Below are 26,934 nucleotides of genomic sequence, written 5' to 3'. Positions count from 1 at the left end.
CAAACCATATCGTGTGACCCACTGTTCGGTTAATCTTGACGTTCGTTGCCCTTACCATCAACCACAGATATTCATGATATTGCTTCGATAAGCAAAATACAATAGTACACATACAGATACGATTATGCATCGAATATAATCAGTAATCAGCCAGTACGCTACTGCAGAATCCGCTTAACCGAAGTCCACCTCATGACGTCTACACTTGGCAGACCGCGTCGACCCTGTAAATTATCACCAGGAACGGTATCTGAAACCGAAAGTAAAACATCGACGACATTGACGTCACGCAATCATACATTCTAATATCCACAACCATATCCTCTAATCGCAAAAGACATTTAGTAATTAACATCTATGTCTACACACCAATAACACCAATCCCAATACCCCTACCAAAACCAACAACACCACCCGTTATCCCACATCCTCCGTAAAAATAAACATCCCCCCCAAATCCCCTACAATAGACATACAACACGTAAAGTAAAAAAACAAAAAAACCAGAATTACGAGCGAAAACACGACCCCGCAATACCATCATCCACCGGAAAAGGAAAGGAAAGTAAACCGACCCGTGTGCGGCCAGCCACTTGGCTGAATGAAATCTGCACGAAAATTTGTTGTTTACGCGCGACGCGTATGAAAGTTTAATTTAATCGTGTTGATTTCGCGTTCGGATTAGGTCGTTTTGGGTTTAGGGTGGGATTCGGTTGGATCGGGGAATTTGCTTCTTTGGGGTTAGGGTGAGATCGGGGGATCGAGATCCCGATCCCGGGATTACTATCTACGACCTTGCGTAGCTGTGTGAGAGTGTGAGTTAGATGGGGTGGTGGTGAGGGAGAGGAGGGGCACGTGATGGTTTTCATAGGGTATTTAGGTAGTCTATGGAGGAATTTGTAAAGAGGGGGTGGTTTATGTATTAAGTGTATTGTATATGTGGTTTACATCCAACGTTCACTGTATCTCATTACTCCTCCTGCTCTTCAGTCGGTCCCTCCTCACCACCACCACCACCCTCCAGCTTCGTCCGTTCTGATTGCATCCTCCATAAATAAGCCAAGTAATCAGACGTGGTAGCTTCATCGATCGATTTATCCTCTCTGACTTTGAGGAATCGAGGAAACCGCAGGCTCAGACCCCGTTCATCACTAACCAACCCCAGAGCGGCCGTGTATGTAGGACTAAGCGTGATATCTGCGAACGCCATTTCCCACACTTCCTGTGGTTCGAACCATACGTCTGGCTCGCCGTAGTATTCGACGTAGCTGGGACGGGATATGACATTGGGGGTGCCCTCCGCGTACTTGTCCTTGTTGGCCTGGTAGAATTTGTCCGTGAAGCCCGACATACACTTTGTTACTGCTTCTAGACTTCCAGTTTCTGGATTCCGAACCGCAAGGAGGATCGGGGACCACCATTTCGCTTTACGGCCTTGGCCGTGCCAGCCCGCTATGGGGATTAGGTCCAGGGTTTCGGATGAGGTGCTGTAGTCTTTTTTCACTTTGAGCCAAGATTCGAGGCGCTTGTCGGGCTCATAGGTGGACAGGAGGGCTTTTCGGCGGGTATTTTTGGAGGGTTTGTTGTCTGTTGTGTTGGAGGTTGGTTGGCCCGGTGTGGTGGGTGTTCCGTTGATAGCAGTATCGACAGCTGGTGTTTCCACTCCTTCGAGATCGGGTTTCGGCATGTTGTCGAGCACTTTGACCATGATGCCTTCGCATTTGGTGTCTGTGGCGCTCTTGAAAAACTCTAGTACTGCTTCGGAGTCGGCTGAGGTGGCGTCTAGACTCTTCACCCATGTGAACCGTTTGGGGATCTCCACGAATAAACTCCGTAGCAGCTCTCTTCGCTCGCGGAGTGATCGGTCGAGCAGTGGCTGGCCATTTAGGTACATTAGGTCGAAGGCAAATAGACACACGTTGACTTTGATCGCTCCGATATCGACGTTCTTTTTCGCACGGTTGGTCAGGATTTGGAATGCCTGTAGTTCGCCCGTTTCTTGGTCAACGGCGACAACCTCCCCTTCGAGAATGAAGCTCGATACGCCTTCTCCTCTTATTTCGGGGACAAGAGACACCAGGTCTGGGTATTTCTCCGTCATGTTCTCCAAGTGACGGGAGAATATTGTTACTTTGCCCTGTACGTCGCAATGCACTTGCGCACGCTGTCCGTCATATTTGTATTCACAGCTAAAGTCGCGGCCTTGTAGCTTCGTCAGCATGTCTGACAGATCTCTTGTGATGCTGCCCAGCATGGGTCTCAACGGAATGTGCAGTTGAAGACCGCAGCGAACGAGAAGTTCATCGGTAGCCCCGACTTCAAGCAAGCAGGGAACGAGGTCATCGTAGTCTGGATGTCTCGCATACGACGCCTTAACGACCTCTTCTGCGTTGCCGTAGATTTCAGCTAATTCCTCTTTCTTCATCTGCGCCATTTCCTTTTGAGAGTAAATAGGAAATTCCGCCCCCTCTGGTTTGGAGTACAGGAATGCCCTAGCAAGTGCAATGAGCATGGTAGTTTTGACAGCGCCGATGCGGAGATTCTGCACCAGAGTTCTAACAATGTATCGACTCTCCTCCGCACCACGGGCATCTTGCAGAAGTTTCTCGACGATCCTTTGCTTTGTCTCCTGACTTCCACTCCCTTTGCTCATAGCTATCTTCTTGAGCGACTGATAGACACCTTTAATTCGAAGCGGTTTGGGCTTCATCAATGTGAAAGACTGTCTCTTCTTGGCCTCGAATGCCACATCGCCAGCATCGCCGTGCTTGTCATATAGAGATTTGAGACCTTGGCTGTTTAGTCCGTATACCTTCTTGAGTGCTTTTGATATCGAGGACCCGCCAAGCCCAAGCTCCAGTTCGTCGTATGGAGGGGATATCGAATTAGTCGCAAGCCATACAGCGGGAAGCACACTGGACGGGTCGGCTTCGATCAACACGCGGAGAAAATTGACCAATGTATCGACGATCTTGATGCGACTAGTTGTGGCGTTTGCGAGCACAAAAGCTCTGGTCAGGAGGGCGTACGAAGCGTCGCCACCTTCCGAAGCCCAGTGTCCTTGCAGCTCGCGCGCATATTTGGAGGCATCGAACGCGATAGGACTCTGATCGAAAGGAACCGCAAGAGACACAGTGTCTTCCGTACCTGTGGATGACTGCAATGAGAGGACGCCCTTCTTCTGCAGTTTGGTCGGTTCCCGATCGTTATCGCCGGTGTTTGATTGCGCCGAAGTAAGCTCATCGCTAGGCGTGTCGGCCTGCGGGTTTGAAAGCGCATGCTCCTGGTCCCATTCAGCCTGCAGCTTACGCGCAAGCGCTTCGTCCGAAAGAGTTTGTTCCGTGGGAGCTTCGGGCACAGCTTCGAATTCCTGCTGCGTCCTCTCGGCTTGCTTAGCAGCCTGGCCCTGGAAGAATGACGCTATGCTCCGGGTGCGCTGCGAGGCAGATGCGGGATCATCCCTCTTGCGCTTCTTAGCTGGACTGGACATGTTGAAGGTATGTATAATTCATTCATTCATTCAACCATTCATCTAGGAGTACGATGTAGGACAATGGCGTGCGACATTGCCCATCCCGCGCGCTCCATAGTGGCTGCAATGCGGGCGGGAGTGACGTTGCTTGCGGTGGAGGCGGAAGATGAGCTGGAGCAAAGGGCGGAAATGCCCAAGGCGGAGTTAGCGACACCTCGTCCTTCTCCCCGTGTTTCTCCCCCGCCAGCTTATCAACAATGGCGACTCCAGCTTCTGCTCTGTCGTCGCATGAGAGGACACGGGTTGAGGATTATTTAAATGACAAACTGCAGGTAACTGCTGACTTGGAAAGTCTCGACTCGTTGCTGTCGAGTCTCCGAGCCCAACATGAGCTCCAACGCAAGCAGGTAGAGCGTACTCCCATCCCCAGATCAATAGCAGACACTCGAAAACACTTGCTGACAGCTGACTGTGAAGCTAGCAGAAGCTCACGAAGCGCTATCGAATGCCACAAAAGCCTCCGAAGACCATGCCGAAGCCACTCGAAAGCAAGCCGAAGCATTCAACGAGCAACAGGCCGACATCGATCGGCGTCTGAAAGAACTCACGGGGTCGGATTCTAGCGATGAGGCAGCGAAGCGCTTTGAAGCGAGTATAGAGAAGCTGCGGAGGCTTGAGATCTCGAGGGGCTATATGACTTTGCTCAAGGAGGCGGAAGAGCTGAGGTATGGAATAGTAACATGTTAGGCAAGACAACGGTCGCTGATCTCCAATACAGCAAGGAGGCCTTGAATAACATCAAAGATCAACCCCGAATCGCGATTCAGTCGTATACCCGACTACGCAATGTTGCCCAGAGCCTTCGAGATGCTCAGCCAGCTGCAGAAGGAGCTGCCCCTCACCTGGTCGACTACGTGGGGAAGCTATCGTCCGCCCTCAGGGAGCAAATGAAATCAGACTTCGCCCAACGACTACAAGGAACAATGGAGCAAATGAAGTGGCCCTCGAAGGATCTTCACTTTCCGGAGGATATACAGACACAATGGAGGGAGAATGTGGAACTGCTTCTGGGCCTGCAGAAACCGTACGTGGCATCAAGGTCAACTTCAATGCTTGGGTGTAACCAGTCAGCTATAGGGAGCTCAAGTCTCATACCTCCGTGTCGAAACATCATGGCGCTGAGCCGCCAGTTCTACTGCCATTGGAAGTCATGGTGCATCCGCTCGAACTGCGCTTCAAGTACCATTTCAGCGGGGACAAGCCGACAAATAGGCTTGACAAGGTACGTACATCGTTCGCAGTAACGAAGACTAGTTTCTAACTCAGAATAGCCCGAGTATTTCCTGGCTCATGTTATGGACCTGATCAACAACTTTGGAGGATTCTTCGCCTCGTTCCTCCAACCCATCTTCGACCAAGAGGCGCAGAATGTCGGCACTGATATAGGGTGGAACTTCTACAATGCCTCTCACGCTTACATCACAGCGCTTCTGCCAGTGCTGAACCATAAGATAACCACGTTTCTGCCTCAGATCGCGAACCATCCGCAACTCCTGAGTCATTTCATGCATGAATTGATGAACTTTGACAACGAAGTTCGCGAGTCGTGGAACTACTTACCAGACCCTTACTCCACCGACGACTGGCGGGGAATGACTTGGGAAGTCCTGACCAAGCAAGGCTGGTTTGACCGCTGGCTTCAGGTCGAAAAGGAATTCGCATTGGCCCGCTATAAGGAGATCGTCGACACCCCGGATAGCGGTCACATCGACTATGAAGGAGTCGACCTCACTTCAACCAAGCCTACCAAGGCTGCAATCCGGGTGAACGATCTTCTCGAAACAATAACGGAGCGCTACCAGCCCTTGTCTTCGTTCAGCCAGAAGCTGCGCTTCCTCATCGACATCCAAATCACCATCTTCGACCAATTCCACGAACGCCTGCACTCTGCACTCGAAGCCTACCTCGCCATGACCTCCGCCATTGGCCGCACCGTCCAGGGAACCGATGCCGCCAGCATCGAAGGCGTGGCCGGGCTCGAACGACTGTGCCGAGTCTTCGGCAGCGCGGAATACCTCGAGAAGAAGATGGAAGACTGGAGCAACGAAGTCTTCTTTGTCGAACTCTGGACTGAGCTCCAAGACCGCGTCCGACAAAACAAAGACGGCGGCAAGAACGTAGCAGGCACCATGTCCATCGCAGACGTCGCATCCCGCACCTCCCAAGCCGTGAACAACAACCACGGCCAAAGCACCGGTGCATCCTCAACAGATGGCGCTCTCTTCGACGAGACCGCCTCCGCCTACCGCCGTCTCCGCCTCCGTTCAGAATCCATCATCACCTCCACTCTCACTTCAAACGTGCGCTCTGCTTTGAAACCCTATTCCCGCGTCTCCACCTGGGCTTCCATTTCCACGAGTAACACCACCACTCCTCTCCCTCCCACTTCCGACCTCGCACCAGCAATGCGCACCCTCTCCACCGAAATTACCTTCCTCTCCCGCGCACTGGGCGTCACCCCGCTCCGCCGCATCACCCGCCAGGTCCTCCTCGCCATCCAGACCTACTTCTGGAGCAGTGTACTCACAAGAAACACTTTCTCCGCGTCCGGCGCCGCGCAATTCATCAGCGACGTCGAACATCTCTGCAGTGTCGTTGACACTGCCCTAGGAAGCGGAGCAGGGCAGCCAACAGCTGGCAATTCTATTAAGAACATGAAGAAACTAGCGGAGGGTCTTGTTCTGTTGGGACTGGAGAATTCGGCTGATGCGAAGACTACCACTACCACGGAGGACTCAGAAGTCGAGGGAGATACACGCCCTGGGCTATGGGAGGTTGAGAAGCGACTCTTCAAGGATAATGAAAGCGCGCGGGTTGTGCTTGCAGAACTGGGGATCGAGAGTTTGACTGAGGCGGAGGCGAGAAGCGTGCTTGAGAGACGGGCGGAGGTTGGTAATTAGTTGAGGGAGTACACCGGGGGTGTATATATGGATGAGGGTGGTAGTAATTAGTAGTTGCATGAGATATCCATTGTTACAATCCACTGTGCATTCAAATATAAGCTCATCATCTCATTCACTGTATTCCTCGTTATATACCCACCCTGTATGTATGTGTATGTACCCTCTATATTTATACCATCCCATCTATAGCCCAGACTTTTGTTTCTACAAAAACATCCCAAATATATCCAAATATTAGACACATACTGACCAAACCCACCCCTCAATGATGCACAACAGGACCATGACCCCTCTCCCCCAACCTCCTCGTCGACACCTCCCCCGCACTCTCCCTCTTCAATTTCTCCACAATCCCCGGTCCAACCTCCTCAATCGCCCGAATGAGCCCCTCAACCGTCTCCCTCGTCGTCTGAACATTCACCACACACCGGAAGAACTTCCCATTCCCGACAGCATCCTCATCCCCACTCGGCGGAGCAAAGTCCACCATGAACCCCTTACCCACAATCGCATGCGTAATCTGCTCCGTGACCTTACTATTCGCCTTCCCGCGCTCCGTCTCATTCGAGACCAGTCCGCGGGGATGCACGTATGCACGGTTCGGCGCATAATGGAAGCACACCTGCAGACACGGCGGCGGGTTCTCGCTGACGAGGACGAAGTTGGGGTTCTGTTCGACCAGCGTAGCGAGGTGCGCTGCCACTGCGCAGGCGGAGTCGATTTGTTGCTCGTACCCGGCCGTGCCGTAGTAGGTCCAGCTGAGGAAGAGCTTGAGGGAGTCTGCGCGACGGCCGCATTGGAGGGTGAGGTCTGCGAGGTCCCAGACCTCCGGGGAGTCGACGACGAGTTCGGTCTCGCCGTTGAGGGAGTCTGGTGCAGCGGCGGCGGTGTCGTCGTTGTGGAAGAGGTAGCCGGCGGGGAGGGTATTGGCGAGATGGAAGCGACGGATGTCGGCGGCGAGGAGGAAGGAGCAGGTGACGGGGACGCCGAGCATTTTGTGGGGGTTGATGGCGATGCTGTCTGCTTTTTCGGCACCGGAGAGTTTGGCGCGTTGGGAGGAGGAGAAGATGAAGGAGCCGCCCCAGGAGCCGTCGACGTGGAACCACAGGTTGTATTTCTTGCAGATGGCGGCGATTTCGTGGAAGGGGTCGAAGGAGCCCAGGACGGTGGTGCCGGCGGTGGCGTTGACGTAGAAGGGGGTGCGGTTCTCGGCGAGGGCCTTTTGGACCAGGGCTTCGAGCTCCGAGGGGATCATGCGGCCTTGTTTGTCGATGGGGACGGCCCAGACGGAGGAGCTGCCGAGACCGAGCATTTGGGCGGCCTTTTCGATGCTGTAGTGGCCGTGGGCGCTGGTGAAGAGCACGAAGCGGTAGTTGCCATTGCCGTCTTTCTTGGTGCTGGGGTAGAGGTTGTTGCGCGCGATCACGATCGAGGTGGTGTTGGAGGCCGAGCCTCCTTGGACGGAGATGCCTCCGGCGCGGGGGCCATTGAGGCCGAAGAGAGAGGCGAGTTGCTTGCCGGTGTGTTTCTCAATGACGGTCAGGGCTGGGGAGACCTGGTAGACGTGGACGTTGGTGTTGAGCGCCGCCAGGATAAGCTCCGACGCTACGCCGGGGGCGTTGGTGGATGCATAAAGCTTGTCGAGGAATCCCTGGTGCCATGTGTTGACCGAGTAGCGCAGAACCTTGCGCAGGACTTCGATGAGTCCGTCTTGTCCGGTTCCTTGGTCGGGGAAGTCTAATTGGAGGAGCTTCTGCAGCTCTTCGGGCTTCTTGTGTTCGACGAGGGCCGTGCCTCGAGGCTTGGAGTCGCCATTGGTGCCGTTGTGCAGCGATTGCTGGGCTAAAGGGTCCTCATCGGCGCTTCGGATGAACGGAATTAGGAGATCCTCGACGGCTTTCAGAAGCTGTAGAGCAGTCAATGCGGTCAGTATGATGCGGATTGGAGGTTAGGATGATGCTGGTGGCTCTTAGAAACAGGAGCTAGGGTTGAGGAATATGCGCCAGCTCATCAGGAGTGAAAGAAAGAGTATGACTCACATTTTGTACTTCATCGGCGCGACTGGCCGGCGGGGCAGAAGCCATGGATGCGGGGAGAGAGATTGGAGGAGTTGAGGGATCGAGAGATACAGACGAGATATTGGGAGGTGGACAAAGGAGAGAGACTATACACGGCGATGCGACAACGATATTAAAGGGGAAATCTCAAGGAATTGTAGAGAAAAAGCAGCTCATGGAACAGCCATTGTGGCTGTCAAAAGTCAATCGGAAGGGCAGGCGGAAGACGAGAGGATCCACTGAGGTGATGACATTTTCCGGGTATTCGCCATCATGACCCAGTCTTTGGTGGAGATCCGGCACTGATGGCCGTTCAGGAACCATTCACGCTTCCAGACAAAAGACCCTAGTACTATGTAGCGTATGAGATTTGCATTGAATTCCAGCTGTGTGCTGATAGGTTGGTATTACATGCCCTGATCACGACTTTTTCAACCCCAATCACCTCATAACACGCCCAGAAAACATAGCTAATATACATGGTCATAGCACCAATTATGGTTCATTATACATGGAAAAAGAAGGAGGTCAAATTATACGGAAGAATAGATGGCAGAGATGTGTCGTCCACATACCACGCGCTGCTCCATGCTCAACGTGCGACGGTCAACCTTGCCCTTATGACGAGGCATGATCTGGAGGCGTGCTTCCTGCTGCTCGTCTGCCTCCTCCGGCGGGGCGTGGATGTAGTTCGGCTTGGACAGGTTACTGCGCTTGCCTGTGCCCAGCTGGAAGTGCTCGTTGCCTCCCCACCAGAGCGCATCGTATCCCCAGTCACGAGTATCGTTCAAGGTGCTGGAGGGAGCTGAATCCACATGGGTGCTATTGTTCATGACCGCGGAGACATGTGTCGTGCCGACTGACAGATCATGGATGCGGATGGGCGTCAGGCGGTTGGTCTTCTCGTCGAATTCGGAAAGACCACTCAGTGCCTTCACCTTGGCAAGCGAATCCTGTACGTGGGTCCATTTGCCGGTACCCAGAGCTCCCCAGATGCCCCGTCCGCAAGCCCAGGTATCGGCAGTGATGCGCCCCAGGTCACGCAGGGTGGCAGGGTCCTCCTTGGAGCTGAGTATGCGCTGCGCATCCACCGTGAAGAAGCTGTTGGCACCTCCGGCCGCGACCCGAGTGGCCTTGGGCAACCAGGGACCGCGGTAGAGGTTCCTGATGGGCACCAGAGTCGGGGTATCGCAGAAAGGTGAGGACGGGTTGAACTCCATCGCCAACTGTCCGAAAGAGTTGTCGCCAAAAGCGAACACATTGCCGTCCTTGTCAAGAGCGAGCGAGTGGTAATCGCCCGCAGCAATCTGGACGATCTTGGAGCCCTTGAGCGCAGTAATCTCGTGAAGGGCATCCACCGGTCCCTTAGGGCGAGTAGCCCAGGTCAAGCCGGGGATACCGAGCTGTCCAAAGGATGGGTAATTCTCAGTAGAAGCAGCAACGGAGAACACCCTGCCGGAGCTGGTCAAGAGTAGAGCATGGTCGAGTCCGCTGGCGAGAGCGGTTACACGCTCGCCCAGCTTCAATGTCGGCTGCAGCAAGCGGTAGCTAATACTGGACGTTCCCGACCGGAAAGGCACCCATGACCCTTCCTTGGTCTTGCGGCCACCCAGTTGGTCCTCCTTGGCAATGGGTAGTGAATAGACATTGCCGTCCGAAGACAGCGCGAGGATCCGATCGTTGGACATGCACAACGAAGCCAGATTCTTGCCGGTAAGAGTCTTTGTGGGCTTGAATTCGGTCTCTGAGTAGCCCTTGCCCCATTGGACCAGGTCGCCGTTCTCCGTAATGGCTGCGCCGGACCTCTCTCCGAGCTTGAGGTCTCTGAGCACTTGACCTTCAAAGTAGGCAAATTTCCGGGGAGTCTTCACCACGGACTCCTTGGATTCCGGATCAACCACACGATAGGCGTTATTGCCCCAGACATAGACACCGGGACTCTTAACACTCCGCTTGTGCTGTACGTACTGCGAGCTCAGTTCCTCGGCGGATTTAGCAAGGTCTTTCACCTTCTCCACTGGCTTCTCAATCGGATTCCGGTTGGATGTAGCATATTCGTAAATGAAAACAGCAGCAGTGCCTGCTCCTGCCACGCCCAAAGAGTTCCGGAGCCAGTTCGAGTTAATCGATGGCTCCGGTCCCTTGTTACTGCTGGCATAATATCTGCGCCAGGGCGTGGCGATAGATCGGTTGCTTCTCACAAGGCGACGTGAAGAGTTGGTGACGACGGTGGTCACCGATTGCCGCCCCCGATGAGTCCACATGATGTTTGGCAGTGCTTAATGGTTTCGCACGCCGAGACTGAAGTTAAATTCCAATATTCTTGTTTATTCCCGAGCGGATCTTGATCGATCAATGAGAAAGAGGCAAAACATCAGCTGGATGTTGCGTCAAGTCGCGTAGGCGGAAGACATCGGCAGAATAGCGCATTGAAGCCACGCCGGATTCATTGCTCCTCTGTCTTTCCCTGCGCCTGGGCTCTGGGTTTGATAGGGATCGCTTACCTTGGATTCATGGGGGCTTTGATGCAGAGGCTGTAAGGCACGTCTTTTCAACACTGAAGAATTCCCCACAATGCGTCAAAAAGCTGCAGGACAGCGAAGTCGACGCCAAACTGCCCCGTCGGGCCGGGCTTTGGAACAGAAGGTCAAAGAGGCCACCGAACTCGAGACGATCCCGGATGGTGTGGACTCAGTTACCGATATTCGCAATGAGCTGGAATTTGCGCAATGGTACAATGAAGTAGAGGAGAGCCTGCTGGAAGCTAGTTACGATGAGTACCAGTACGCCCATCCGCGGTCCACCCCCCACAGAGCCCCTGGTCTATGCTGACATCAATTGTGCTTAGAGCTTGTCTCCAGGAGCTTCAAATGTCCAAGTCCCATCTCGATTCCTTGTTGACCGATACGTCGTCGACCCTCGACGTTTTGACTAGCCTCTCGAACGACTTTAGAGCTGTGGAGTCGCAGACCTCTCAATTCCGGAAACAATGTGAGGGGCTGCTCTCTGCGCAGAAGCATGACTCGGATTTGGCGGAGGATATCCAAGAGAACCTCCAGTATTATGACTTTCTGGATCCTGCGTCGAGGAGACTGAATGCCCCGGGAGCTGGAAATACAGTCCGTGGGAAGGAGTTCTCGGACATGCTACGGCGTCTTGACGAATGCCTGGATTACATGGAGACACATGTCAGTATACATCACAATGTCTATCGCTTTCTAGCTAATGGGTCCTATTCCGCAGCCCGATCAAAAGGAAGCTGGTGTATACCGCTCCCGGTACCGTTTACTCATGACCCGTGCCCTCACCTTGATCAGAACCCACTTTGTGTCCTCCCTCCGCGATGTATACGCCGATGCGTCGAAGAAGATCGCAGATAAGCAGCTCAACGACACAACCATGTCCACGCTGCTCTACGCCAAGTTCCGAGTCGGTGCACCAGAACTGAAGCAGATCGGACTCGAGATCCAGAAACGAGCTGTCCCGCCCCTAGATCCCGACCAGGGCACCGAAGCCGAATACCAAAGCTTGCTCAACGAGCTTCATGCGAACTATGCAGCCACGCGCGGGAAACTGATCATCCCACTCGTGTACAAGAACCTCAACGACCTCGCGCAGTCTCCGACATCATCTCAGGACCTCGTCTCCTTTGCTCGCGCCAGCATCAGCTACATCCGCGGCGTATGCCTTGACGAGTTCGAACTTTGGGGCGAATGGTTTCACGGCTACGGCGGACTCTACGACTTCCTAGAAACCATCTGCGAACCGCTCTACGATCACCTCAGACCGCGCATCATCCACGAAGACAAGATCGTCAAGCTCTGCCAGCTTTGCACCCTCCTGCAAACCCGATACCTGCTCGACCAGGACGAGGAGATCGAGCAACAAGTCGACGCCAACCAACTCGACTTCCCAGCGCTGATCCAACCCGCCCTCGAAGACGTCCAAACCCGCCTCGTCTTCCGCGCGCAAGCCTTCCTCCGCGACGAAATCGAGCGCTACAAACCTCGCCCCGAAGACCTCGACTACCCAGCCCGCAACAAGCAATTCTCCATCTCCGTCACCGAAGGCCAAATCAGCGGCCGCAAGATCACCTCCACAGACACCACCACCCCCACGACCCTCCCAACTCGACCCAAACCAACAACCAAACCCAGCAACGACAGCGACCCATCATCAACAACCCCCGAAGACACCACTACCACCGCCGCTACAAAATGGGACCTCGAGTCCCCAACAACCCAAGACCAAAGCGGCTGGTACCCAACCCTCCGCAAAGCGATCTGGCTCCTTAGCCGAATCTACCGTCTCGTCAACGTACATCCCCTCCCCAAACCCCAACACTCCCCCATAACAAATAACTAACCAAAACAAACCAGTCCACCGTCTTCGACGACCTCGCCCACCAAATCGTGCACCAAACCACGACCTCCCTCCACAGCGCCAGCACCCTCCTACGCACAAAAACCACCCCAACAGACGCGCACCTCTTCCTCCTCAGCCACCTCCTAATCCTCAAACAACAAATCGTCGCCTTCGACATCGAATACACCACGCCCGAAACCACCCTCGACTTCTCCGCCATGACCTCCACCTTCTACGAGCTGCGCTCACGCGGGGGTCTCTTCAACCCACGCAACCTCTTCAAATTAGTGGGGCATGGCCTCCTCCCCCGTGTCGTGGAGAACATGCTCGACGCGAAGGTCGAACTGGATGGACGGCTCCGCACTGTGATCAATGAATTCATTAATGAGTTTGCGGCGGGGAAGATGACGGCGTCGTTGCCGGCTAGGACATCAACTGGAAATCTTCCCTCTGCTGGGGGCTTAATGGATACATTGTGCGGGAATGTGGAGAGGGAGGTGGCGAGTTTGAGGAAGGTGTTGGGGGAGTATTTGGATGATGGACGGATGAGGGAGACGCTGGTGGGCGCGGTGCAGGATCGGGTCATTCAGATTTATGAGGAGTTTTGGGAGATGTATGTTGATGCGGAGAGGAGGAGGGGGAATTTTGTGAGTAAGAAGGGGAAGGGGAGGGAGGATGAGGTTTGGGATGTGGATACTTTTGCGGAGTGGTGTGAGGGGGTGTTTAGGGTGGGTTTTGTTGGGTTGGGGAGGGATGAGGATGATGATGAGGAGGAGGGGAGTTTGAGTGGGGGTGGGGGTGTAAGGTCTTGATAGCATAGACTTTTATTCTTGTACAGTGGTAGTACTACGTAGTAGATATTAGTATTCTTATTTTCTTGAACTCAAATGTATATACAGTGTATTGAAGTTGTAACGGGACAAGACACTTTTTCTGTGATTGTGTCTCAACCAAGAAGAGACCAGGCATATCCAGAATCTTGTTCAAACGATTAAGCTCACCCAGCCCAATTCCTTCAAACAAACTATGCCACACCGAATGCGAAATACTGCCGATTTTGGGTATGATGCAGGGGAGAGGAAACAAAATGCATAGTCGAAACGCTGGAAGAGAGAGATGCTTGGGAATACGATAATACTGAACATCGCGCTAGGTGGGTGGGGCTTTACAGGACGTGGCGGATTTTGGCGTAGAGCTCGGTATCCAAGAAATTGTACTTCGGGTCGGGTTCGCAGAAGGGATGGGTTAGGAGAGTCTCAGCAGTCGGCCGATCACGCGAGTCCCTATAACATGTTAGTCTGGCGGGAAATGGTTCTAGAAGACAATGCCACTTACACTGTGAAGCAGTCGTACATAAAGGCGAGCGCTGCTGGTGTGATGTTCATGGAAACATCTTCAGGGATCGGAGGGGCTTGACTCAAACTACCCAGCTTGAAGATCGCACCAATAGCTTCTTCCTTGCTCCACGGCCGGCGTCCAGCAAACATCTCCAATACCACACATCCCAGAGACCAGATGTCCACCTTGGCGCTGTACCCTTGTCCTTGGGACTGGATGACCTCTGGCGCCATCCAGAAGACCGAGCCCTGCATGGAGTTGGTCGAATCGTTTCCGTAGATGTTGTCTGTCTTCTTGGAAATTCCGAAGTCGGAGATCTTGCACGTTCCGTCCAGATCCAGGAGAATATTGTCGGCTTTCAGGTCGCGATGGAGAATACCCTGGTTGTGAAGATATGCCAGCCCGCTCAAGGTCTGATGTGTCAGAGACTTGACCACGCTCTCCTCAAACTTGCCATGCTTGCGAAGACAACTGCCGATAGAGCCACCAGAAATATATTCGAGATAGATCGAGATGGAGAATTCGCCTCGCTCGCAACCGAGGTATTGCACAATATTAGGATGCTCGAGATGTTGCATGGTATCAATTTCCTGGTCCATCGCTGCGACCATCTCCTTGATGCGGTCCTTGTCTGTGCCGGCAATCCGAGGATTGACCTCCACTTGCTTCACAGCCAAGACCTCACCATTGTCAGCGTTCATGCCAAGGTATACGCGGCCATAAGTTCCCTTGCCGATGAGCTGACCACGGATGATGCGGAAAGTGGGCTGTCTTTGAGGGATATTTCCCGCAGGCGCCTGGTTCTGGGGGATAGGGTCCAGCTGGCTAAGTCGGCTGCCACGCTTCGGACTGATTTGCATAATCTTGGCGCCGAACATCTTCGTGCTCTTGCGGCGCAAAATATCACCTGATCTTTGATTGCCGGTATTGGCTGTCACACTCCGATTCCTACTAGCTTGATTGGCGCCTTTTGCCACTTCTCGAATCGATTTCATGCGTGTGAGTCCACCGCCCGAGCGACTGACGTTCCGCCGAGCAACGACTCCTGGATCCTGAGGCTTGATGGTTGGCTCGCTGGAGCCAAGGGTATTTTCGCTTGGCGGCGCAGGTGTATGTGGTGTGGGGTGTGATACAGCTTCTGGTTTATCCTTGGGAATTATGTCGTTGTCGGTTGCAACCTTAGATGCCGGGGATGAAGGGGGTGACATGCCCTGCCCGTCAAGGTAAGGGGTATCGAGGTCAATGTCCGGGAAGAAGTCATCGAGGTGATCAATAACGCCCTCGACTGGAGGTCTGCTTGCCCACAGATCTCCTTGGGCAAAGGAATCCCTGCGGGGTGGCTTCTCTTCCTCCGGCGAAGCACTCATGTCAAGGAAGGACGGGTTCCTGTTGCCCGATTCCCCGCTTGAACTGGCGAACGTTTCGCGGGTAGCACTCGGGGATCTGAAGCTAACGGATAGTCCTTTCCGTAGCCTATTCTCAGTATTCAGCGTGAGAGACGGTTTCCCGGCTCGCCTTTGCGACTCAGGCGAGACGGACACTGGCGGGTTTTCTTTAACCGGGGTCTTGGTACTCGCGATGGGAATGGCGAAAAGACCATCATCGGAGTCCTCGTCGGAGTCTTCCTGGGGCTGCTGTGGCACCGGCGACCCTTGGAAAGAAACCTTGGTCTCCTCAAAGTCAAATTCGGGTCCAAATGACTTGCGAGACTGCAAAGTCGGTTTTGGTTCTTGAGGAGTCGCAGAGCCAGGTTGTGCCGGAGACTGACTCGAATGCACTGTCGGCGTTGTTTGGTTATCTTGCTCCGATGATTGCGGTCCTTTGAACTCCTGACTGGCGGCAGGTGGCGTGGGGACTGATGGAGACGGGGTTCCAATGGCGCTGGTCATCCTACCAACACTAGCCAATACAGCTCCGAGACCATGAGTACCATGTGGCTGCGCGGTAGTCTGTATGCGGGGCCGCTCAACATCCTTCTTCCTTAGTGAGTTGACTTTGGTGAGTGTGCTTGACTCGTGAGGCGCAGTGGGAGGCTTGCGAAGGGGCACAAGGGGCTCAGACTTCTTGTCTTCGTAAGGAGACGTGCGAGGCTGATCAAAATCAATGACACCTTCACGGCGGTAACCAGTTTCACCGTAGACATCTTTTCTCGGCTGTGGCATCGGTGGGACCTTGGAGATGCGATAGGCCCTCTGTTTCCGCTCAACCTCACGCATATGTTCTTCGTGACGAGCTAACAAGTCTGCCTTCTCGGCATCAGTAGGCAGTCCTGCTTCGGCGCCACCATCGACTGGGGACGTTGTGATTGATGGTTGCGAGGCTGGCGGTAGCTTGGAACTGGGAGCTTTGAGCTGCTGCCGCGAAGACACTTGAGGAGACGTAGGCTTGGCTGGGTTGTGAGGAGATATCCTGCTGAGAGCTTCATCGTCAAGCGGCTTTCTGTGCAACTGGTGAGCAGATGTGGGTGAGGCTGTGCCCTTCTCTGGGATCGAAAGCCCCAAGCCGTAGTGAGTGGAGCTATTCACACCCAATTGCATATGGGGCCCTCGTACAAACAATTTCAATGAGCCAACCGTGTCTGACTTTGTCCGCCGACACAAAGCCAGGCTAGTGTCATTCAACGGCTCATCGTGTTCAGTCTGCCCGGGCTCCGTCATGAAGATCTGCGCCCCAGTCCAATCAGCGATTCCAAGGCTTTGACAAATGGCAGAACGCAGTGTCTCCACAGAGTCCATCTCGGTTATGTCGACCAAGCGATAGTTCCATCCGTCCAAAGTCACAAAAGTCCACTTCTTGCTTTTCTGCATTGGCTTGTTACCTCGCAACGTCAATCGTTCGTGGTCCGACATGGATGAAGACGATGGCCGCTCGCCGCCCAGCGACAACTCACTGGTGCTGAAATTTGGCCTATTATAAGGCAGCTGCGAGCTGTTCTGGCGCATGTTCACTGGACTGGTGGGAGACTCCAAGAACGGCTCCTCTGGAGACGGGTGGTTGGAATCGCCTGCCTTGGAACGTTTCTTGAAGAAGCCCAAAAGCCCATTACGGTGGTCTTTGGGGTATGAAGACGGGGTTTCTCCACCAGAATGACGATTGCTTGACTCCTGGGGCGAAGGACGGATCCCGCCGTCTTGCCTGATGGATTCATAATACCGGCGACCAGTCGTCGAATCCGAACTGTTGCCGCGTGAGTGCTCGAACTTGACGCCTAGATCTCCCGTGGATGACGAGGGGCCTGTGTGTGCAAGAGTAGCATGCTGCGCTGCTGGACTGCCACTCTTGGGACTGTCCTCGTAGGATCTAATAGGTATCTGAAATGTTCCGCCATCGCTGGACATCGAAGGGCTCTGCCTGTGATGCTCGCCGCCAATGCTAGACAAAACAGCTCGCGAATAGTCCGACCGGGACCACATTGTATTAGCTTCGCTCGGAGCAAGCTCGGAAGATGCATGATCATGGGTGGTGGGTATGGGCGTTGTAAAAGAACGCATCTGAACGCTCTGTCTTTGTCCATATGCGGGCTGTGGGGCCTTGAGATTAGGGCTGTTCGTGATATTCCCTGTAGGACCCGCGGACCTGGGCTCGTAAGTTAATTTCGGCGAAGCATCAGGCGCGCCATCGTGGGCGCTCATGGGGTGAGAATCGCGTCGCTTTTGAATAGAGATCTCGGTATCATAAGTGCCGTCATCATGGATCTTCTTGATCAAGCGGCGCATACGTTTTCCCTCTTCCCGTTCACGGATTTGATCCCAGGGAGTGCCGCTTGCTTCGCACACTTTTGCAAGATGAGGATAGACCACCTGGTGCATCTTGCCTAGATTAGGGCGGCCATTTGACCCATGCCCTAGCTCAAGGAAGTCGGCACCTTGAATTTCCAAGGACCTGAATGTTTCCTGCCAGTCCGTGGAGAATCCATTATTCGCAAGCCATTGGAGGACACGATCGAGAGGCCACTGGACTGAGGCCTCATTTGGCGACATACCTCCAAGCAATGTATTGTGGTTGTGGCGATGACTGCCCGATGTGGTCAGTTCCGAAGATGGCGCAGATGCCTGTTGTAGCGAGTTTTGCAGGTTCGTGGCAGAGTAGTTGACTGAAGCCATATCATGAGCACCATCATTGACAGCTAGGGAGGAAGGTAGATTGCGAGTCGCAGAAGGGGTGGCAGGGACATTGGCATCCCGTTTATACGGAGAAGAGTCGGTGGCCGGATAGTCGTAGGCTTGGGTGGATGGGTTCCGCTGTCTGTCGCTGGGCTGCATTGTCCCCGCACCGTCGTACGTGGGGTTCGAGTGTACGTCAAAGGGTGGAATCCCGACCCCCGGCCCAAAAGTACCAGCTTGAGGAACGTAAGTCGCAGATGTCCGAGTTTCAGCGGAGGGAATCGACAAAGCTGCAGGACGCCCGTATGGAGATTGATTCGCAGGGACCATAGGGGGAGGCGGAGGAGGTGGAAGATACCCTTGTGAGAGTGCCTGCCGTGCCCAGCTCTGCTGCTGCCACCCAAGTGTATTCTGATGTTGCAGTTGGGGATTGGTAAGCTTGGAGGTGCCATATGCTGTCCCTGGCGGTGGTCCCGGGGGTGGCGGAAGCATAACGCCCTGCGACTGAGTAGGAGGATAACGAGGCGGTGGCGGTGGTAAAGGTATTATGTGCGATTGGGAGGGTTGTGTCGCCGACGAAGGCGGGGGTACGGGGATGTACTGCTGCGGCCGTTGACCGTCCATATTGGCGATGTCTGCGACGTCTCCAATGGATTGATGCAAGGAGGCGGATGTCGGAGTCTAATGAGCAGACAAGTTGTCCTGGGAACCCAATAAGGTTCTGCTCTCATATACCTCACGGGGCTGCGCAATCAAACTTGTCCCTGAAGTGGGGACTGATAGACCATGAAAGCTTAGGACCCAAGGCAATCCCACATTGTCAGAGCTAGAACAAGCCGACACGACGCAACCGATGATGCCCCTCGGTCCGAGCAGCACTTGGAGCGGTACTTTCAGCGACCAGGATGGAAGAGCAGGCAATCGACCCTTCTCGAAGCACGTCAATCAAGCGCAAATAGCGTCCAGATCGGAGCGAACGACAGTACGTAAGCAGGAGCGGAGGGAGCAGAGGGACGGCATCAGCTTTTTCCACCTGATCGGGGAATGGACGGGGGATGGGAAGGAGGAGGCTGGAAACCGGAGAGGTCACACGCAAGTCGAGCTGCAGACGCAAACCGTAGCGAAAGGAACAAGTTGGGCGTTCTTCAGAGGGGTGTGTCAAATCCTTAAAGATAGCTGGATCTCCTAAAGTAAGTCAAATGGTCCGGAAAAGATTGCGGCAATCAGCCCCTAATAGTCGGGACAAGTCCAGTCCCCTCTAGTTTAATACTAGTCGAAGGGGAGAGAGGGGAGAGGGGGGGGGGGGGGAAATGATGCGGCGGAAGGCTCAACGGGGAAGCTAAGACATACCATTAGCAAAACCGCTGGGGATTCGACCGCACGGTGGATTAGTGGCAGGTGGCGGCAAATTAGCAGTCCACCGTATAGATTAATTAGGTGTTTCGTCAAGGGAAAGGGACAGAGGCCTGCTCGCCAGATTCATATGGGGTAGATACTTTGAATGAGAAAGTAATCTAACCTGTCGCCGTGTGTCGCGGCCCGCCCAGGGAAATCCTGAGGAGCTTTGATGCGCTGGCCGCCTTAGCGCCTGCGACTTGTCTGTCCTTCCCGTCGATCACGTGGTGGCCTCCCCCCGATAAGCTGCCCAAACAAAGTCAGTCCCTTTTTTCTCGCTGTCTCTCCCCTTTTCCGTCACCTTTCCATGGGCTTCTTAGTTCCACCCAAGTGAAAGGTGGGCCAACCCTTCCATTCCACTCTGACAGTTGTTGCCCCTGTAGTGTTCAGCCCTAGAGAACTACTCATCTCACCCCTTTTCCTACTTGATTCCTCCTCAATTGGGCTGGTTCGTACTCAAGCTTACTAACTACATTTGTACTACTGTCCGTTGCCAATGTGTTTATCTATCTGCTTGCCATTCCTCCCCAACTTTGGACTGTCTCACACGGCACGTTGGATGGCTGGCTGACTATCAAGCTAGTTCCACTATGTTTTCCCTTGGCATTAGGAAGGTATGATAAGCACTAGACTCCCTAAACGCACCCCCCAAGACCCCAAATCGCAAGTACGGAAAGGGCACGTGCGCATACAACTTGACTGGAATTCATTAGATTTCGTATTCTGCAATTACACTACCGCTTCAGAGTCATGTCTGTTCCTCTCCAGGAGTGACAGGTCAAGCTAAAAGAAAGGGGAGAAAGGCATTAACAGGAAGAAGCGAGATTGCCTCAAGGCCCTGGGGATCCTCCGTTACTTGTTTCTGGTGGCCGCCGCCTCAGCCGTGATTTTCAACGCGGCGGGAGCATCATCACGGGGCATGTGAAGCTCCACCAACTGTGCCGTCTTGGTCAGCGCTCTCCTGGACAGGATTGAAATGCTAGGGCAATGTATTACTTACTTGCAAGTGTGGCGCAGAAGCAAACTCCTGGTTTGCAAATAGCTGCCTCAGCTCATCCCGCGTCTTTACTTTGTAGCCCGTGTACTTGTCCTTGGCTCCAAAGGCCCGGGGCAGACCCTCAATATCCCAGGGCTGGATGTCATTGTAGCTTTCGTCCCATCCGTGGATGTATCGCTCAATGGTGTATCCGTTATTGCAAATGACGAAGCTTGATTCAGTCAGTACCGTTACAACCTGGAGCTTATCGCCGTAGGGAACACTCACATAATGGGGTTGAGATTGTTTCGGATCATGGTGCTCAGTTCCTGCACGGTGAGCTGAAGACTTCCGTCACCAACGAACAGAACAGTCCGACGATTGCCCAATTCCTTCGCCGCCAGTGCAGCACCTTGACATGCCCCAACCGAGTAACCAATGCTACCCCACAGGACTTGGCTAATGGCCGTGACGTTCGCCGGGAATCGGGTTTCCCAGATGCCAAAGTTGGCAGTACCCGTCTCGGTGATAACAATGTCATTCTCCTTCAGCCACTGACCAACATTGGGCCAGAGCCAGTCGTGCGTGATCTCCTGGTTGCTCGAAGTTTTCTCGCTCTCAGGAAGCGTGTTGGAGAGATGCGGGACTGGCGCGGCATTGACAGCACCCATCCTCTGAATGACTTTGCGCAAAACTCCCTTCATGTTGATCTCTGGATATTCAGAGTATCGCACACGCACGTAAGTGCTGTGGAAATCAATGGTGTTGAGCTGTCCGATGTGATAGGAGAAACCGCTGGTGTTGAAGTCCGACTTGATAGCACCGATGCTCAGAATAAGATCGGAAGACTCGACTTGCTCACGAACACCCGCGTTCGATCCAGTGCCAGCATACACACCGCCGTAGTTCGGGCGAGTCTCATCTACTGCTCCCTTGCCCATCGGAGCCACGAAGGTAGGCAGGCCGGAAGCCTCCATCAAGTCATGAACTTCGTCAAGGACCCGATGACGGATGGCACAAGCATCCACCAGGATGACCGGTTTCTTTGCAGCATGCAAGTACTTCAGGACAACGTCCACCACATAATCTTCCTTCTCAGGGTCATTTGTCGGTAGAGAGAGATCCAGCGGTTTGTCGAGGCGGTCACCTTCAATCTGCTTGGTAATCATGTCGGTGGGGAGACTGATGTAGACGGGTCGACTACGAATCCAGCATTCACGGATGGCGTTGTCGATAAGTGTTGCAGCCTCCAGTGTCTCGTTCAACCGACCGAGGGTACAGGAGATGCCTGCACTCATCTTCGCAAACACATTGAAGTCGCCGTTTCCCAAGGTGTGGTGCAGCAACATGCCATCCTTCTGAGACTTGGTGTTGGGCTGACCCACGATATGAACAATTGGCACAAACTCGGAATACGAACCAGCGATGGCATTGAGCGCTGAAAGCTCACCCACGCCGAAGGTGGTAATCAGGGCACCGATTCCGTTGACTCGAGCATAGCCGTCGGCGGCATATCCTGTAAGTTGTCTACGTTAGTTATGACAATGATTGCCACCAAGGTGGTACAATTCCAACAGTAGGATTGGTTCGGGCATACCGGCGTTGAGTTCATTGCAATTGCCCACCCAATGGAGGCCACACTTTGGCAGATAGTCTAAGGCTGCGAGGTTGTAGTCGCCTAGTATAATTCATGATGGTTAGCGGGATCAAGCACTCCCGAAATCCCCCAAAGTAAGTCGCACCTGGAACGCCATGCACAGAGCGAACGCCAACCTCGTGCAAACGACGGAAGAGGTACTCCGCAACTGTGATGGGCTTCCGAAGATCCCGGGTAGCGATATCGGTCGCCATCACGATGAATTGAACAGTGTGAGAAGATGGGGGTTGATAAAGCTAGTATGGAAAGAAGCGCGAGAAGTAGTGGATGTGTCTGAGAAGATGATATTTACTAAGTGTTGAGGAGTGAAAGAGTATTAATAGGTGCCTCAGACTGTCGCAACCAGGGAGTCTGGTCTGGAACCCAGTGTGGCCGTACGTCATGAATGAAAAGGGCACGCGTGATGTCATGCTGTAGAGGTGGAACTCGAGACAAAAATAGTGTCACCGAACTACGATACTCACGCAAACAGCCACACCATGCGACGGTGAATGGCAGCGGGATCTCCGGGATCATTCCTACTGGATAGGTATTTGATGCTTTGCGTGAATTCCAGGAGATCTCCGACCATGATGGCATGGATGGTGTGGTTTGATCGTATATTGCTGTCAAATAAGCTATGGCGGATCCCTGGAAGTAAGAGATGCTGCGGAAGCAGCGATAAACTGATAACGGCAGGTGCACTAATTTTCAAAAAGCAAGCAAGTCAATCCGGCCGAAACCACTTTGCAGTAAGAACGCAGCAAGTAACCGGCCGTCACTCCACCAAGTGGGATGATGATCGCCCGCTTTGCCGCTATTCCTTTTGTGGAATTTTAAACCCCCCCGCGCCATGCCTACCCTTATCTGTTGGGAACTCTCGTGTCACCAGTAGTGCATCTAGAACTTCTAGGACCAGCTTAATCTCACCACTAAGCTTGAATCTTCCCTGCCAACTCGGACAACCGGGCAATGTGCGTGCACCTCCCGCGGTCAATTCCCCTCCCCACTTGCCCACGCACAAATCCCGTACCGGCATCCCATCTCATTCACCCGCGCATTAACATATGTCGATGGCTGGATCAGGGAAGAGAGCCATGCCTGATAGGAAATCCGTTCAGCCTGCTAAGAAAAGAAAGGTTCGCCCCATCTGATGTCCGTGGCATGTTGACCACAAACGTCTGCCCATTGGCTTTTTCGTATCTGGTAATTAATATCTAACGGGTGGCGGCACAGGGAGGTGGCCAATGGCAGAAACACCAACAAGGCAACAAGTCGGGCATTGAGGGAGGCGACTGGGGAGTCTTCGTGTCGTGCGACTTGGGAAAGGAAGGAAAGTGTATGGCAGAGGTAGTGGATGTTTTCTCGCAGGTTAGTAGCATGAAGGGCAGGCTTTACGCATAGAAGGAAACCCACGGTATCTGGCAGATTGATACGGTCTAATATGCTCCTCCATCTGACTTATTTTGTTTTTTCTCCAGAGTGTGGAGTCATCCAGCAGTGACAGTCATGGAGACAAGCCCGACTCGGATGAGGAGGATGACGATGATGACATCGAGGCCCTAATCAGAAAAGAGGTCGAAGGACTGAAGCCCAGCGCGAGCAAGGCGCGCCCTTTTCATGCCATCAGAATGGATTTGCCGTGTCGTGCGTTACCCTCAATATCCTCCCTGAAATCGATCTAAGTTTGAGAGACACTAATATGTTTCAGTGTTGTTTGTGCGGTTTGACAAATCCATCAATCCAGAGGAAATGGTACATAAGCTTTGCTTAGACGCAGCTGCCAACCCTGAAAAGAAGCGATCCCGATACATCCAACGCATGACACCTGCAATTTCCGTTCGCAAAACTCTCAGTGTCGACCTGGAGTCTTTTGCACGGGAAGTCCTCAAACCGCATTTCCATTCCGGGGGGCCTCCCAAGAAGGTGAGTCTCGCTAAGGTTTAGACGGTCATGAAATTTCATTAACCAGAGTATTTCAGTACGCAATTCGACCTGTCGTGAGAAGCAACAAGAAGTTCAACCGCGACATCGTCATCAAGACTGTTGCAGATGTCGTGGGGCCCGAGCATCCTGTTGATCTCAAGAACTATGACTTGATCATCCTCGTCACCGTTATCCAGGTCAGTTCTCTACGGCCGTGGCTTCTATGCCACTCATTCAGAACCCATTACTGACAGTAAATTATCAGAATGTCATTGGCATGAGTGTTGCCGGAAGCGACTACGATCGGTTAAAGAAGTATAACCTGGCCGAGTTATACAGTCCAGCAGCTACTTCAGAGGCAGAGGCCGCTGAATCTACGAAGGACTAACCCCACATTCTCCCCGAGTAACTTTTGGGCGAACAATTGGCGTCGGGCAACTCTTGAATAAGTGGCAAAGTGCGATCGCCTCATCAAGCTCCACGAAGACAAAAGCTAGAAATGTGTATATACAAAGTTCGCGATATCCTAACAACCGGAACGGCCTCTCTTCCAGATTTCCGCTCTATGAGCCACATGAACTTTAGAGCCGACACATGATGCGTAGAAACCGGCATTTCGGTTCGAAATGGTGTAATTAAGAGATAAGAGGCTATGGCAAGGGGAAGCATAGTTCATTTAATCCCCACTCGAGGGACGGTCCGGCTGCCAATAGCCTGATCGGAGGCCAAACAGAACAGGGTTGTGCCCAAAGTTACCCAAGAAGCACAAAATACATAAGGCGGCACAAGCCGCCTACCTTCTGCGAACATTGTGCGAATGGTAACCAGATAGCAGGCAAGATATATCATCGTAGTAGTAGTACTACTTTATTCTATGCATAGACTATGGAAACTAAATAGATTGAGTCCGCTGCAACATCGGCATTCGATCCGGCCGATACAACCGGGGAGATGCGCATTCGGCAAGGCCCGCCTGTGATTGGCCCGGCGTGGATGCACCCTGCATGGCGCCTTTCTCAGAGCGGGAGCCTTAGGCGAGCTGCGTCTCCATGGATCACAACTCTTTCCTTCACTTCCTGGCCAATACTCCAATGATGCTTCTTGGGGTCTTCTTTCTCCAATTTTAACAGTGGGGATCCCGGACGGATGTCCCCTTCAGTAAGGGGCTTCGGATATGGATCTTCCGCTTCGCTTAATGTTTTCAAATAAGGGATATGCTCCTTGTCCTCGGTACGGGGTTCCTCCATCATCTGACGCTCAGAAACGAGATCGATCGACTGGTTTCCCTGTTCCTAGTATTACTGAGCTGTGATGCTTTGTGGGCTTAGACAATCTATTACCTTCCTTGTTCGATTGCAGTAACCTGCGTCTTACCTCTGTTCCATGTCCGGGCCCCATTGTATCCCCGGGTTGCGGCCGCCTGGTCTTTCTCCCCGATGACTGCAGTAAAGATTTGCTCGCTCAGGTTATATTTGCTTACTTTCCCCCAGCAATATGGGTCATCATAATTATATCTTGTACTAGTAGCGAGCATGCGAGCGCTGAAGCAGAAGAGCTAAAGTGTTGCGCGAAATGTCGCCTTCTTTATCTACTATCTTAGTTCCTGACCTTGAACCTTCTTATACTCTCGGCTCCATCCTTCAACGCCACTTTTCTTCTTCGGTGCAGGTCAAAGGAGTCTACCCGCTTAAGGGCCACCTACATTCAATCAGCCGTGTTGTACTATCGAATGGGGTCCAGCTGCTTCTGAAGTGTTCCCCAGGGTCGACAACACCTCTCTTACGACGAGAACAGCTTCTACTTGAGACTGAAGCCCGTGCTCACTCCATCCTGGTTCAACAGGAAACTCCATATATCCCATCTTTTCTGCATTATGGTCTCCATGGGGGACCCTTGGGCTCTGCCTTTTTAGTAAGACACTATATCAACGGGGCGACACTGCAGGAGCTGGAAGCAGCGCTTACCATGCAAGAGCGGGATGATCTCAACCGGGCTTTGGGGTCATTAGCTCGTGAGATCGGACAGAATTTCTCCAGTTCCTTCGGCTCACTAGACCAGGTAGCCTGTGGATCGGGGAAGCAGTCCTGGCGAGAAGCGTTCGTGACACTTTTAGAAGGCATTCTTCGGGACTCTGAAGATGCCTTTGTTCATCTTCCCTATGCGGAGATTCGAAACCAAGTTCGTCGGCTGTCCCCTGCACTCGAGGAAATCACGTCACCGCAACTAGTGATTGTTGGACTAGGCCGACCGTCGCAGGTGGTGCTGAATCCGGGGTCGAAGAAGCTCGCAGGGCTCCTAGGGCTTGAGAATACTCTCTGGGGTGATGTGCATATGGCGGAGATCTTTGAGGCGCCGTCTCCCGCTGTGTTGGAGGGCTTTGGTACTCGACTGAAGGCAAATAAGGCCCAGGTGGCCCGTCAATTACTGTATGTGATCTCTAGATGAGACTGCAGAAGGTGGTATATAGTCTGTGTGCTGACTGTCGACCTCCTAGGTATGCCTGCTATCGTGCTGTGCACCAGGTTACGATACACTACTACCGCGATCAGGGAATGGCCGCCGAGATCGATGCTAGGAGACGACTAACGTCGATATTAGCTGAAATGGCCTCGGTAGACGGAATTTGCACTTTATGTTAACTTGCGATACCCAGGGACATTGATGTATCCTGGAAGATTATATAGATGGATCTGAGACACAAAT

General features: G+C 53.2%; 10 protein-coding genes across 10 annotated transcripts; 4 read left to right on the top strand and 6 right to left on the bottom strand.

The window, feature by feature from the left end:
- Positions 1-970: 970 nt before the first annotated feature.
- Positions 971-3,490, bottom strand: AtWU_04299 (putative DNA ligase I; the record flags this gene model as incomplete). Its single annotated transcript, XM_035499410.1, has 1 exon — positions 971-3,490. One exon carries the CDS (start codon positions 3,488-3,490, stop codon positions 971-973), a length of 2,520 nt encoding a protein of 839 aa, XP_035355303.1.
- A 239-nt stretch (positions 3,491-3,729) lies between these two features.
- AtWU_04298 (RINT-1 family protein) lies at positions 3,730-6,432 on the top strand (the record flags this gene model as incomplete). The annotated part of the gene is made up of 5 exons (XM_035499409.1): positions 3,730-3,879; positions 3,950-4,197; positions 4,251-4,556; positions 4,610-4,754; positions 4,804-6,432. 5 exons carry the CDS (start codon positions 3,730-3,732, stop codon positions 6,430-6,432), a joined length of 2,478 nt encoding a protein of 825 aa, XP_035355302.1.
- A 265-nt stretch (positions 6,433-6,697) lies between these two features.
- AtWU_04297 (pyridoxal phosphate-dependent decarboxylase family protein) lies at positions 6,698-8,519 on the bottom strand (the record flags this gene model as incomplete). The annotated part of the gene is made up of 2 exons (XM_035499408.1): positions 6,698-8,341; positions 8,475-8,519. The coding sequence occupies 2 exons, from the start codon at positions 8,517-8,519 to the stop codon at positions 6,698-6,700; spliced, it is 1,689 nt and encodes a 562-aa protein (XP_035355301.1).
- A 506-nt stretch (positions 8,520-9,025) lies between these two features.
- AtWU_04296 (RCC1 domain-containing protein) lies at positions 9,026-10,756 on the bottom strand (the record flags this gene model as incomplete). Its single annotated transcript, XM_035499407.1, has 1 exon — positions 9,026-10,756. One exon carries the CDS (start codon positions 10,754-10,756, stop codon positions 9,026-9,028), a length of 1,731 nt encoding a protein of 576 aa, XP_035355300.1.
- Positions 10,757-11,066: 310 nt separating this feature from the next.
- On the top strand, positions 11,067-13,669 carry AtWU_04295 (Golgi transport complex subunit COG3; the record flags this gene model as incomplete). The annotated part of the gene is made up of 4 exons (XM_035499406.1): positions 11,067-11,275; positions 11,341-11,680; positions 11,736-12,809; positions 12,872-13,669. 4 exons carry the CDS (start codon positions 11,067-11,069, stop codon positions 13,667-13,669), a joined length of 2,421 nt encoding a protein of 806 aa, XP_035355299.1.
- A 353-nt stretch (positions 13,670-14,022) lies between these two features.
- Positions 14,023-18,922, bottom strand: bck1 (putative MAP kinase kinase kinase (Bck1); the record flags this gene model as incomplete). Its single annotated transcript, XM_035499405.1, has 2 exons — positions 14,023-14,140; positions 14,193-18,922. 2 exons carry the CDS (start codon positions 18,920-18,922, stop codon positions 14,023-14,025), a joined length of 4,848 nt encoding a protein of 1,615 aa, XP_035355298.1.
- A 1,623-nt stretch (positions 18,923-20,545) lies between these two features.
- AtWU_04293 (alpha-keto acid decarboxylase family protein) lies at positions 20,546-22,520 on the bottom strand (the record flags this gene model as incomplete). The annotated part of the gene is made up of 5 exons (XM_035499404.1): positions 20,546-20,629; positions 20,694-20,901; positions 20,958-22,185; positions 22,267-22,347; positions 22,412-22,520. 5 exons carry the CDS (start codon positions 22,518-22,520, stop codon positions 20,546-20,548), a joined length of 1,710 nt encoding a protein of 569 aa, XP_035355297.1.
- An 882-nt stretch (positions 22,521-23,402) lies between these two features.
- Positions 23,403-24,619, top strand: AtWU_04292 (THUMP domain-containing protein; the record flags this gene model as incomplete). Its single annotated transcript, XM_035499403.1, has 6 exons — positions 23,403-23,444; positions 23,542-23,676; positions 23,787-23,952; positions 24,017-24,231; positions 24,288-24,428; positions 24,497-24,619. 6 exons carry the CDS (start codon positions 23,403-23,405, stop codon positions 24,617-24,619), a joined length of 822 nt encoding a protein of 273 aa, XP_035355296.1.
- A 628-nt stretch (positions 24,620-25,247) lies between these two features.
- Positions 25,248-25,629, bottom strand: AtWU_04291 (uncharacterized protein; the record flags this gene model as incomplete). The annotated part of the gene is made up of 2 exons (XM_035499402.1): positions 25,248-25,523; positions 25,606-25,629. The coding sequence occupies 2 exons, from the start codon at positions 25,627-25,629 to the stop codon at positions 25,248-25,250; spliced, it is 300 nt and encodes a 99-aa protein (XP_035355295.1).
- Positions 25,630-26,196: 567 nt separating this feature from the next.
- On the top strand, positions 26,197-26,870 carry AtWU_04290 (lethal giant larvae like, C-terminal-domain-containing protein; the record flags this gene model as incomplete). The annotated part of the gene is made up of 2 exons (XM_035499401.1): positions 26,197-26,657; positions 26,726-26,870. 2 exons carry the CDS (start codon positions 26,197-26,199, stop codon positions 26,868-26,870), a joined length of 606 nt encoding a protein of 201 aa, XP_035355294.1.
- Positions 26,871-26,934: the final 64 nt, after the last annotated feature.

This window comes from Aspergillus tubingensis (genome assembly GCF_013340325.1).
Source record: "Aspergillus tubingensis WU-2223L DNA, scaffold_6, whole genome shotgun sequence".
Lineage (NCBI taxonomy): Eukaryota > Fungi > Ascomycota > Eurotiomycetes > Eurotiales > Aspergillaceae > Aspergillus > Aspergillus tubingensis.
This window is presented reverse-complemented; position numbering and strand designations above follow the sequence as displayed.